Source organism: Neltuma alba, unplaced genomic scaffold (genome assembly GCF_004799145.2).
Source record: "Neltuma alba isolate B1F8T4 unplaced genomic scaffold, ASM479914v2 tig00002907_pilon, whole genome shotgun sequence".
In the NCBI taxonomy this organism is placed as follows: Eukaryota; Viridiplantae; Streptophyta; class Magnoliopsida; order Fabales; family Fabaceae; genus Neltuma; species Neltuma alba.
The window spans coordinates 307,930-318,902 of record NW_021633066.1 but is presented as its reverse complement, the minus strand read 5'-3'; the positions used below and the strand labels follow the sequence as shown (position 1 = coordinate 318,902).

Here is a 10,973-nt window from a genome sequence, read left to right as displayed (position 1 = left end):
ATAATAACATACTACCTCTCATCTTTAATATAATTAATTAATTATTACTACATGTGTAAAAATATTTATAAAATATAAGATTAAAAATATTTTTGAAAAAGATGAATAATTTTTTATAAATAGAAAAGAAATTAAAAAAAAGTACAATGTAACAACATACTACCTCTTTCTGGTTTTTTTAAAAAAAAAAAATACCACCTCTCTAAACAGTGAAGGACCGAAAGATTGAAGCTTGAGGGGCATATGCGTCCAGTTTCAAAAAAAGATCTTCATATCCATATGATTCTGCAATTTTTTTTCCAAAAATAGATTCAAAATGCTTTTTCCAAAACTATGGTTTTGATTTTTTTATGGGTGTTTGGGTTATTTTTTCCCCAAACCATGGTTTGGGAAGACACCCAAACACATCCTAGGGCTATTAGGACGGAATGAGATGGGTCAAAAAAAAGACAAAACACAAAATTTACAAAATTTATGAAACTGATATGACAGGGATACAAAATTTACAAAATAGCAAAGTTCATAATTACTTGAATAAAACCCCTAATACATTTCATGGGATAAAATTTATTTAAGATATTTATCTCGTATAATACAAAGTAACTTAAAATGAGCTAATGCTATGACACAATGAGACTAACAAGCCTGGTTACTTTAGAGCCAAATCCTTAACCAACGCTTGTCCTCTACTTTCAAAAGTCCACGTGTCACCTCCCCACTTGTCTACTAATCCCAAAATTCATCGCTTTCCAAGCCATCGACTCCTGGATCCCACATACGAACTCCCCACCCTCACATATTTCACGCGCCACATACTTGCTCTCTCCAATCGACATCTGTCACTCAGTTGGCTTCCCCTCAGCAATACTCGAGCGTTTAAGCCGCGTATCTAATTAATTTGAATAATAAACTGCGTTCTCCCTGCTGAAATATTTTTTCCGATGTAGTTGGTATTTTGAAATATTTTTTTAGATATGTTCAGTATTGTAAAATGTTTTTCAGTGCATCCAGCACTTTAAAATTCTTTTAGATGGCAACCAAAATATTTTTTGATGCATCTAGCGCCAAGGCGAAAATAAATACTTCAAGGTGTTCAACACACCTTAAAAATATTTTGGGATGCTAGATGAATCACAAAATATTTTGAGGTGTTGAATGTAACTGAAAAAAATATTTCGAGACATTCAGCATTTTCAAAATTTTTTTTAGGTGCTTCTAGCATTGTAAAGTATCTTTTAGTACATCCATCACTTTAAAGTTTTTTTTGGATACATCTAGTATCAAGGCAAAAATAAAAATTTCAGGGTATTGGATGCACCTTAAAAATACTTTAAAATGCTGGATACACCACAAAATACTTTGGGGTGTTGAATGTATGTGAGAAAATATTTTGAGATGTTAGATGTACCTTAACCAATTAATTAATATGATTTTTTTAAATACTTTAAGCAACTTCCTTAATTACGTTCTTCCTTTCTTATTTGATTATTGTTAGAGAATATTAATAGAGTTAGTTTGAAAAAAATTGATAAATATGTAAAATAAATCTTACATATATGACTAATATCAACTCCTCAATTAAATTCCACGTTAAGTGCTGAAGGAGTTTTTTTTTTTTAATCCACAAACTGGTTTTCTTACTGCCCAGCCCGGTTTTCCCTTTTGCCCCACTAAAAAATATTTAAAGCCCAGAATTATGAAAATCGAGACAAACAAAATAATGCTACTTCAGGCTTTCCGTATAAAGTGTTCGAACTTCAACATCATTCATAGAAAGCCTCTGTCACTCGGACCTTCCAAAAGAGAGAGGAAAGAAGAGAAGAAGAAAAAAATCCTCTTCTTCAACTTCTTCTTCGGCCAACTCTTAACATTTTTTGCTGTAAATTTCCACTTCTGAGGCATATATGCACTACTGATTGAGATTCTCCCTTGTTTTTATTTCTCTATGTTCTATCTATATGGTTTCAGTACAATTTATTTTGATTCCGCTTCTGGAATGGTGTTTTTTATTGTGAATTTGTTCGACGAGATACAATATTTGCTGATTGTTTGTGTGGTTGATCTGAAAAGCGAAGGCCTTATAAAGAGAAATTAAAATGGGGAGAGGGAAGATTGTGATTAAGAGGATTGAAGATTCAGCAAGCAGGCAAGTGACTTTCTCAAAGAGAAGAAATGGATTGCTCAAGAAAGCAAGAGAGCTTTCGATCCTCTGCGACGCGCAAGTTGGCGTGATTGTGTTCTCCAGCACTGGCAGGCTCTATGAATATGGAAGCTCCAGGTATGCATTTGTGTATGTGCGTATATATTCCTTGTTCCCAATTCGTTTACATTTCTTTGTTTTACCAGAAACTAGCGCATCTTTTGATCTGGCTTCGACTTCTTCATTTTTCTTTTTACTGTGTCAAGTTTTCTTGAATCTGATATTCTGTCAGACACTGGTTATTGTTGGTGCAAGCTAAAAGAAATTAAATATATATATATATATATAACACCCACTTGAACATATATTATTCACCAAGCGTATGGAGCTGTGAGCTTGTAATTGATGTTTAGTACTACGTTTGGCTATTAGTTTTCTCCTTCTAAATGCGTGATGGATATCAAAATTTCCATGCATGCAAGCTCTGATGAATATGTGATATATAAGAAACTCTTCGTCCTTCTGCTAGCTTAGATCTTTGTTCATTTTGTTCCTGTTCTTTTCTCTTGTCTTTGTTTTTTGTGCCCTTTTGTGGGTCATTCTTAATTTGAGCCAATAATATGTTGATTTCCAAAATTCAGATATAGAAGATGCTAGGCAGTGAATTCGATGAAAAGGAATATTTGAAAGTATTCTAAGAATTTTATCTAACTCTATCGATGTTTTATAGCCAGTTCCAAACTTGGGAAGGAGGGTCATGTTATTCTAAGAATTCTATCTAACTCTATCTATGTTTTATAGCCAGTCCCAAATCTGGAAAAAGGAGAAGGGTTATGTTAGACTCTCAAAGTAAAGCTCTGTCGAATCCTTCTATGACAGCGATCGATGAAAAAAATTGTGCTACTCTTAGAATTCAATCTAGAGTTACTGTTGTAAAGATATTTAAAGTTTGAAAAGAAGAAATTTTAACACAAAAATTGAAGCATGTTTAAGGTCCAGTCATCACCTCTTTTTCTCTCTTCTTTCAAACATTACAATGAAAAATAAAATTCTAAGAGATTCAGACTTTAACTGAACTACATATGATGAATATTAGATTGTACACTGTAGATGCCTTTTCCGTACCTAAGCAGATAGTCTCTAAGCATTGATACTATGATACTTTGAAAAGTTATGCATGCATAAGATACTTTTAGATTTCAAAAAAAATATATCTTCTGGTGAACTGCTGAATAATTCATTGATTTTATATATACGTTCATAAGCGATTTTGCACACTATTATGATGATTCACTTATTTTGGTTGGTTTATTAACTTATGATAAATATTTGATGATATTGGGATCTAATAGAACTAGGCAATTTGTAATGTTTATGTTATAGCATATTAGTAAGGACTGGGTTGGTATACAACTGAGAGGTGTATGTACTTGTGCTATGGCTTGACCGTCTATTTTGAATCTTCAAACTATATATTCTTTTGTTTTTAAATGTAGAAGTTAGTTAAGGAGTTGATTTTAGTCTTAAATATAAAACCTTAATTTATTTATCTTTCAAATTTGTCTTTTTTCTTGTCAAACTCACTTATTTAATCTATAGAAGGATATGTAGTCGAATGTTCTGTAGGAGTATTTGAAGGAGATTATGTCATATTTGCTAGAATTAAATAATTTATTTAGCTTCTTTAATCTACCTAAATTAATTGAGTAACTCTTACATTAAGAATTAAAGAAGTAGTTTTTCCCCTTACATAGCATAACTAATATTTATTATATATAGTCGTTTTCAAATCTTTTGGGTTAACGAATGCTAAATAAAATTTTGAGAAAACGAAACTAAGTTTTGCAAATTTAAAATGGTAAAGTAACATCCAATCTAGCATTCTAATTTTATTTATGACGCATTCAGCACTCAGATGTCATTTTCCTGATACATCCAACATCCCCTAATGTAATCCAACACTCCAATCTTATTTATGATTTGGGATGGCAGATGCACTATAAATAAATATTAAAGTACTAGAAGCACCATAAAAATAACATCAAGGTGTTGCATACACCATAAATAGGATTAGTGTACTAAATACAATTGGAAAATAATATCAAGCTGCTGGATGCTACTTTAATCTAACCAATTTAAAACGAGTTTTAATAAAACACGAACAGACAACATCAGTCGTAGTTCATTCAATTCTAATAAAAATACATGGTTTGGATGCTAAATTGATTAGTACTCTATTTTGGACAATTACCCGTTCGTCTTTAGAGCTGGACAAGAATTGAAAATATATAGTTGATATGTAACAGGTTGTTCCCAGTTAGGGGGGGATTGATTAAGGCTGAAGTTTTTTTTTTTTAAGATTTTAATTAGCATGTTATGGTGCTTTTTAATTTTTTACAAGGATAATTATATGTTAACTCATGTAAGTTAAAATACAACATCATATATTTGTGTTTGAGTAAACTCCGGGTAATTAAATGATTAGAAATAAACGCTTAATTTTGTTACCAAATTGTCAATAATATTGTAATATATAGAAATATTTTTTTAAAGAATATTTAATGACATAATGAACATTTATAAATACAGCATCGTTAAAAAATAGTCAAAACGTAATGTTTCAAAATTCTCAATTAGTATAGTATAACCATTTTAAGTTCAAGTCATTTTTCTGCCCCCACAAAAGATCATACGAGTATCAGCTTTTCTGAAACATAAGTAACTACTGGATACCATTGAAGTACTATAAGTACGTGCTGTAATGATTATACTTATATTAATCTCAATGCAAATTTTAAAAAAAGCTTCATAATCACGCATTAGGTTCTGACATTTGATTGTTCTTTTAATCATGACATTGTTTTATGATTTAAACAATTACAAAATTGTTTTCAACATTAAAATTTGGATGCTACAGATATGTGTGTAACAGAAAATGATTAAACAATATCAGAACAAATCACTACTCTGTGTGTGTGTGTGTGTTTTTCTTTTCAGTTAGCAGCTCCTTGAAGTTTGCATAGCTTGGTGTCAAAAGGATATATTTTTGGGACTTGCATCCTCATCAATATAAAGATAAATTTTATATTATCTATTCAATTTACCTTGTCCAAAAAAAGGCGAATGCATGATAACTAAGGTTATTTGGTTTACATTAGATTAAAGAAAAAGAAGGATCCTTCTGTTTTTTCATTTTAATTACTAATTGACTCTTCGTTTATGGCAGCATAAGATCTATTATTGAGCGCTACAACCAAGTAAAAGTGGAACAACATCAGCATATGAATCCTGATTCGGAAGTCAAGGTACAACACACAAAATACCATTCTCCAAATAATTTACATTAATGTTTTTTTCCATATAAATCATACCTAGCTACTAGGCATTAGCAAGGCATGGTCCTGATATTGGGCTTGTTTGGATTGACATTGCCAAATGTGACTTTTTTCCAAAATGATTATAGCAAACTGAAGTTTGAGTTATAGTAAATTAGTGCAACGCAGAAATTTGTTTGAATTATATATTGAAAGGCAATTTAAGAAGGTTCAAAGTTGAAAAAAAGCCAAAAGCCAGAGAAAGTTTGTTTCAATTTTAAAGTAGTTTTTGGGTAAAAAGTCAATTGCGCTCCAGAGACATGTCAAACATCATTTGTCATCCGACTAGCTTTCTATGATTCTAATGAGGCTTTCTAATGCTATCCCAAAAGATGAACTAACATGCACTAGTTTTCCAAGTAGAATTATAAAACATCAGAAACACACTATAAGGAAAAGGAGATTCGGTTATGTTATTATTCTGGGCTTAACTATGGTTGAATTAAAACTATATATGGTTAATTGTCTTCCCAATAGTTTAAGCCCTTTGGGGATACATATTTAATTTAGCTAAAACTATACATATATATAGTTGTAAACTTACGTCTCTGAATGATAGGGTCAAAGTGCTATACGTTGTGCAGTAAGTTGGGGCTTACCTTATTAAACAGAACACTCGGTCGTTGCTAAAAACCCATATATATTAACCTTTTAGTCCATCAGTATTCTTGAAGTACATGCATTCAATAAACCCAAAGAAAGCTCAAAATTCAAATCTATACAACTAGGCATAGGAATGGCCAATAAAATCAACTTTACTCTCATCAATAAGAGTTGGAATCTTCATTGAAGGATTCATAATCACTTGGGTAATCCTCACTAATTAATTAATTAATCACGACTCAAATTCCACTGCCAAAATCTCTTCTCCTACAGTGCTTTCTAGCTCATCATAGTCACCCCTTGACTTTTCTAGGATCTTAGGCACAATTCCACATCCTGATATTTTCCTCGAAATGATCCTCATGAACACACCAGAGGGGTATGCCATGAGTTTCACCTTAGGAAGGTTACCTTGAAAGAGAGGTATTATAGGGACTTGGGCACTCCAACTCCAAGGGCTAGCATTTGCTGTGTGGTTCTCTAAAGCAACTCGTACTTCTTATAGAGTCTCCTATTCAAAGAGAACTCTCTTGCTTCAGCCTCAATCAATGTAGTAATTTCCCTTAAATTGGGCTTCAATATTGTGAAGATTTGACTCTTGCCTAGAAATGAATTAATTCCTTAGTCATACAGCTCTCAAATACACTTCATGGGTGCTTTCCTTCAAATACACTTCACGGGTTAATTAAATGCACACCAGCCTTTACCTCTTTAGACAACCTATTCTTAAACATGACCTTCAAGACATCATCAAGTATGCCACTTAGTTAGAGGAATTTTCTTTGTAACTGATCCATCTCGTTTTAAATCATCCATTCGCTTAGTGCTGTCACTTAACTGATAAAAATGAAATCTGTTAAGTAAACCTTGGTCTTGAAAGAACTCCAAATAGAGATTAGAGACCTAGTTTAAGTCCAATAGAACAAGTTAAGGGCACTAACTTTCAAACCCACGGCTGTTTATAATTTCTGCTTCTGATGCACATCATTGAACCCAACTAGCATATTCCAGCCTCGACTATCCTGAAATCTCTAGGGGTCATTCTTGCTTACTCCTTCTGCCACTAAACTTCCATTCTTGATGATATAGGGCTTCGTCCATGCATCCTTACTATCCTCTCTCCAATACTTTGTGGATAGGCTTGTGTACTTGAAAACTGAACTTCTAATGTTATCCCAGAGACTTGTTCAAGTTCATCAACATTCTTGACCATACGCCCCATTCTGGCCATATATGCCTCGAGATTCATGTTGCTTTGATTTCCAAAATGATAATCCCACGATATATATACTTGTATTATTTCCATAAAATAATCCCACAACTTAACTTTACCAAATGAACAGTACGCCAGAGTAGTCAAGGTTATTTAATTGATACTTTGAATTCTTACATTTGCATTGCTCTTTATTTGATACAATATTTATATCTTATGTTTATTTGATATATATATCTATCTCTGTGTTTGCACTTCGTAGCTTTGGCAGAGAGAAGTAATTGTATTGAGGCAACAACTGCAACATTTGCTGGAATGCCACAGGTAACGGTTTCTAATTAACCACTCAATAGTAAAATAACTGTATAATAAAAGCATCGCAAACATTGGAATAATAAGCATTGTTAGGTTTTAGGTGGCAAAACACATGATGACAGGGAGGAGGGGGGAAAAAAAAAAAGACACTACAACACAGTACTGCCTTTGAACTCATCCAACGTGTATGCTTTCTCAAAACAAAAAACAAAAAAGAAAAAAGAAAAAAGAAGCAATTATTTCTAATTTTTCTGATTATAATAAACTGCAGATATTTACTAAACCACAACTTATCAATGAATGGTTATTTTAACTGAAAAATTGCATGTGTTCCCGGTAAATACAGTAGTAATAATTAAACACCAAAGCCACTGGATAAGTAACAAAAGAAATCTTGTGTTCAATTACACACACACACATATATATATGCTTACTATTATATCAATTATATCATGATGACTAAGAATTCAAAGCATCAATTAAAAAGGATTATAAATGTCAACAATTTTATCTTTATTGGTTTATCTCAAAAACTATATTGTTTCGAAAGTACATATGACTTCCTTTTGGTAAACATGTACGTAGGCAATGCATGGGTGCACAACTTTCTGGTTTGGGCATTAACGAACTGCAAAATTTGGAAAATCAGCTGGAGATGAGTTTAAAGGGTGTCCGAATAAAAAAGGTATGATGGATTGATTAAGACCATCTTCATTAGTTAATTTTCCATGACAGGATTAATGATATATTATCCTAAATTGATAACTGATTTATTTAATCTGCAGAATCAAATGTTAACTGATGAGATTGAAGAGCTACAACAAAAGGTATATAAAGATAATTTTGTTTTTGCTCCTTCCATATTAGAAAGGTCTTCCCTACAAACTGTGGCCAAACCATTGAAATACTATTGCAGGGAAATCAAATCCGACAAGAAAATGTACAGCTCCATAAAAGGATACACCTTATTACTAAAGAAAATGTAGAATTAGAGAAGGTGAGTTGGAAAAAGAAACATTCCATTCATATGCCTTATCTTGTCCTCAACAACCACAAAAGAGGGGAGAGGGTAATCATTAAATGACAAAACACTTTAGGGTTATCACTAAAAGCCTAAATAGAGGATTTTATCTTAATCAGATTCATGAAGCAAGGATCAATATGAATGAAGAAAATGGGAATTCCGATCCCCCATACAATACCATCAACAAATATGGTTTGCAAGCTCCAAACCATCCACAGCTGAACCAGCCACAAGCAAAAGCTATGGAACTGAGGTACTCCCTCTAGTCTTTATTATAAGACTCATATTAGAAGAATTTTTTTTCTTTTTATAAGATCATATGATAGTTTTAACACGCATTAAATTTTTTTTTTTTTCAATACAGGCCCATATTTGATAAGGATAGTAAGAGAGTAGAAATCAATATGATGTTGAAATTTATTATAGTTAAGGAGGATAATATTGGTAAGCACTTGAATTTTATGACAAATTTAATGCATTTGATTGTTTTTTTAGTACATGTAAATTGGTTATCAGTCTCTTATAATGAGGATTAGAGGGAGTATATCGCTTCAAACTGATCATATATAGCTCCTTTGGTTCACATGGCAGAGATAGAATGTCTTTCTGTTCTCTTTATAAATTACATTATTAAATTCCTAACGTGAATATATTATTTTATCACTCATTCATTGTGTAAATTGTTATTTTCTCGAGAAAAATATATGTATAAAATAAAGTCAAGGTTAAAAAAATTATTAAATTTTAAGACAAATTTAATAATCTTAAATATTTTTAATAAAAGATATTGAAAATAACTTATGTATATATAAATATATATAGTTTGAATGTGTTTTGTATGTGTAGTATGTACTTGCGTTGTTTAGTCTCAAAAGCTATAACCAAAGACCCAAAATTCTATGACAGGCTCCATCTGCTCTAGCAGTAATTCTGACAACCTAAAACTGTCAAACATCAGGCTGCCAACAACTTCTCCGTTGAAAGATAAAGTTTTATGTGAGGGGGATGTATATTTCTCTTCAACAAGTCAGAACCAGGACAGCATATCAATGCTTACATGCTATGACAGGTTCCATCGTTAATTAATTTCTGTCAGGATCAGACATATATATACTGGATATTGTTATAAATTCATATATAATATAAGAACTTTAACAAGCTAAGGTACATTGCTCATTTATCAAACTAAACGTGTCTCATATGGTGACCAAATGGATGGAATTTGGCCAAAAAAACAAGGGCATGAATCTGATCTCAGAAATCTTACCCTCATTGAAACAACCATCAAAAGGGAACTGATCTTGCGTGGTTCTTATCTGTTTATGTCTTTGCATAATCTTTGATGAGGAGTTCAAACCGAAGAGTTCATATTTCTAATTGTCTTCAATATATTTTTATATTCATCTTAACCTTTTAAAGTTCCAAAGTCTTGACTTAATGAATAGACTATATTTGAACGCACCCCATGCTTAAAAATTAAAACAAGCATTAATGAAATAGAAATCAAATCTCTTGCATGGATGGCAGAAAAGTACAGCATATGCAAGAATGATGAGTCATATATCACAAACAAGTTATGCTTCATTAAAGGAAAAAAATTCAAAACTGCACCATGCACACATTGAGCCCATATTGCTATCTCTACCCATAAGATATCAAAATGTTAATCATTTTATGTAGAATCTAAGGATAAAAAGAAATAAGGGGAAAAAAAACATTTGAGAAATGACAGAAATTAAGGGGCAGCAATTGTGCTGGCTAACACCCTAGATCCTAAAAACATAACCTCTGTACTCAAAATATCACTACAAAAAAAGAGAGAGTAAAATAACGACAAAGTTTAGTGATAAAATTTCGTCACTAATTAATTAATGATAATCTTTTTCATAACAAAATTTGTAAATTAAACTACTAAACAAAATGCATGCTACAAAGAGAAGAAGACAGTCAAGAGGATCCCTCAGAAGAGCTCTTGCATCATTCTCCAACCCCTTTAAAACAACGCTCATTTGGGATGTAAAAGTTGATAGGCAAATTTATTACTCAATCTGCGAAGTAGAAATCCGAAGCCCTAATACATTACTCATTCTCTGATCTCCCGAAGCAGCATGTTGTTTCAGCTAATAAGACTCCCTAAATTCATTATTTTTACCTCTAAAGTGTATGATTAAAGAGAGTAATTTAAAAAAACTAACACATTATGACAAATAATCAACTTAGCTAATTTTCTTAATATCCGCAAATTAATTATTTAATTTTTATATTAAGTATCAGAGGCAGTATATCTCAATGAAACTTAACTAC

At 31.9% G+C, this 10,973-nt stretch overlaps 1 protein-coding gene across 1 annotated transcript; it reads left to right on the top strand.

Annotated features, from left to right (window-relative positions):
• The first annotated feature begins 2,096 nt into the window (after nt 1-2,096).
• On the top strand, nt 2,097-8,336 carry LOC114739752 (MADS-box transcription factor ANR1-like). Its single transcript, XM_028927834.1, has 4 exons — nt 2,097-2,278; nt 5,367-5,445; nt 7,593-7,654; nt 8,231-8,336. The coding sequence occupies exons 1-4, from the start codon at nt 2,097-2,099 to the stop codon at nt 8,334-8,336; spliced, it is 429 nt and encodes a 142-aa protein (XP_028783667.1).
• Nucleotides 8,337-10,973: the final 2,637 nt, after the last annotated feature.